The sequence below is a fragment of the Octopus bimaculoides genome, chromosome 30, assembly GCF_001194135.2.
Source record: "Octopus bimaculoides isolate UCB-OBI-ISO-001 chromosome 30, ASM119413v2, whole genome shotgun sequence".
Classification (NCBI taxonomy): Eukaryota; Metazoa; Mollusca; class Cephalopoda; order Octopoda; family Octopodidae; genus Octopus; species Octopus bimaculoides.
The window spans coordinates 5,918,291-5,921,195 of NC_069010.1; the positions used below are offsets into that span (position 1 = coordinate 5,918,291).

At 37.9% G+C, this 2,905-nt stretch overlaps 1 protein-coding gene across 1 annotated transcript in view; it reads right to left on the reverse strand.

Annotated features, from left to right (window-relative positions):
* Positions 1–1,411: 1,411 nt before the first annotated feature.
* The window catches only part of LOC106881887 (probable ATP-dependent RNA helicase DHX37), a 25,242-nt gene continuing 23,748 nt past the window's right edge, over positions 1,412–2,905 (reverse strand). Inside the window, exon 19 of the mRNA XM_052978104.1 lies at positions 1,412–1,578. Coding sequence (XP_052834064.1) covers positions 1,502–1,578 — 77 coding nt within the window. The 3' untranslated portion in view covers positions 1,412–1,501. The remainder of the gene's footprint in view (positions 1,579–2,905) is intronic.

Consider the following 2,905-nt stretch of genomic DNA (forward strand, 5'->3'; position numbering starts at 1 on the left):
ATTTTATTTTTACCTTCTGTGATTCTATGTATACGTATTATTTTTTATGTGTCTGAAAACCATGGTGATTTTTATATATGATTAAATGTTTGAGGGTGGGGTGTTGTATGTAAAGTCGTTGACCAAAACTTAATGCTTGTTCTATAACCAATGCTTCTTTATATATATATATATATATATATATATATATATATATATATATATATATATATATATACACTCGTTACTCTTTTACTTGTTTCAGTCATTTGACTGTGGCCATGCTGGAGCACCGCCTTTAGTCGAGCAAATCGAGCCCAGGACTTATTCTTTGTAAGCCTAGTACTTATTCTATCGGTCTCTTTTTGCCGAACCGCTAAGTTACGAGGACGTAAACACACCAGCATCGGTTGTCAAGCGATGTTGGGGTGTGGGACAAACACACACACACATATATATATATGTATGTATATATATATATATATGTACATGTATACGATGGGCTTCTTTCAGTTTCCGCCTACCAAATCCACTCACAAGGCTTTGGTCGGCCCGAGGCTATAGTAGAAGACACTTGCCCAAGGTGCCACGCAGTGGGACTGAACCCAGAACCATGTGGTTGGTAAGCAAGCTACTTACCACACAGCCACTCCTACGCCTATATCTATATCTATCTATCTATATATATATATATGAATAATTATAATTAAGGCCTCTGGAATGCCATTTGGTGAATGTGGGAGTTTGATGCCACTACCCTCATCTTTGTTTCTTGCCTTGAGGTAGGCTCATCTGAAACCCTTGACAGGAGGAGATCCAGTTTTATTTTGAAGACGCCTCTATCCACACCATGCCAGTCTCTCAGGCATTTTAGGATACTGAAGGGCTGCTGGCCCTTGAAACCCAAGCTGCTGCTGCAGCATCTGTTTCTTGTAATGCTGGGATCTTTGGCACTATGCAGTGCCACCCTCCCCCGTTCTGCTGTTTACTCCCCTTTTTTTTTCTTTTACCTGTTTCAGTCATTTGAGTATGGCCAAGCTGGAGCACCACCTTAAAAGGACTTATCTTTAATAAGTGTAGTACTTATTCTATTGGTATCTTTTGCTGAACCGTCAGGTTAAGGGACATAAACACACCAGTTGTCAAGCAATGGAAATGGGGACAGATATAGATGCATACACATATATATATACACACACACACACACACATACATATATATATATATGATGGGCTTCTTTCAGTTTCCATCTACCAAATCCACTCACAAGGCTTTGGTCAACCGAAGGGTTTAGTAGAAGACACTTGCCCAAGGTGCCACGCAGTGGGACTAAACCCGAAACCATGTGGTTGGGAAGCAAGCTTCTTACCACACAGCCATGCAAACATATACACAAACTCAGAGGTATGATAAAAATTAACAAGGAAAACAGTTTAGAAATATAAATAAATATTTATTTATTTTTTAGTCAATGACTTTTTACATTAAAAATGTTCGTTAGCGATGCTAACAAAGGGGATAATTAGACTGGTGGCCATAGTTCTTTTACTGCAGCATGTTGTTCCTCAGGTAGCCATTTCAAGTATTCTGCTAAAAGATCTACAAAGAAAACAAATTAAACAAATTGTTAATGATTGGGGCTGGTATTTAATTTATCCATCCATCTTCTCTGCTCACTATTTCTGAGAGGGTTGTGGAGGTAGAGTCCTGAGGTACCTCCTATATAGGGTCCTATCAGAAACAACCATATTTACTCTTTTCCTCCGGGGTCCCCCAAGCATGACCAACAGAGACTATAGATATCATCCAACCATGTCTACCCTTAGGTCTCCTGCCAGTTGGCTTAGCTTGAAGAATCCATCTTGCGATTCTGTCCTGTAGCGTTCTAATCACATCTGTAGAACTGGAGCCGTGACCTCTCTTGATGCAGATGGCTCAACCGGGAGAGAGTCCTTGAGACTGTGAATATTCCCCGATCATCTTGTTCTTGGTCGACCCCTAGGTCTCTCACCAGATGATTCTTTTCTGTGACATTCTAATCACAATGTCCCTTTGTGCTGGAGAGACACCCTGCGGCTATGGATATTATCCAACCACCTCGTTCTAGGACGACTGGCTCAAGTACGGCCATACTTTGACATCCATACTACAACAAAATACAGAATACACTGTTGGACCACTGAACTCAACACATATTTCTTCCTCTCCCTCGGATTATTTCCTTTTATATTCCTTTCTGTCAAAGATCATAGGTTTGAAACGTAAGAGATTTTTCTATTGTTGTTCCTACACCAATCTTCGTCTTTGATTTTCTATAAATTTTAACTATATATATATATATATACAATAATAGGATAAACTCTCATATAAGAATTTATCAAGTAGTAAAAAATGTGTTTATTATGGTAGTTAACGTGAGGCATTCTTGTATAGTTATGCCCTTATATATATATATACATATATACCTATCGCTACTATTACACCACCACATACATTAATACACCCACTAATCACTTCTCCTACATTTCGCACACCACAAACTCTGAACATACTCCTCAACATTCTGATGAGATCTGCCAAACCACTGGCTAGATTGAAACGTATGTAAATGACTATTGCATAACATACACAATGACTCACTACATAACCTCAACCTCCACAATGGCTCATTACATAACCTCCACGTAATAAAACAGCGGCTAACTAGTCCAACAGTATTGCTTTTTCTTGTATTTGTTGTTCCATCCCTTAATTATATTTATAAATATATGAACTTTTTTTATAAATATATTTATAAATATATGAACTTTTTTTGAATAAGTTCTCCACCAATAATGGTGCTTTCATACCGTTGGGCTTGGTAAAAATTATTAATAATTAATTGATTTATTAATTAATATAGGAAATGTGCTGTGCGTGAGAAGAC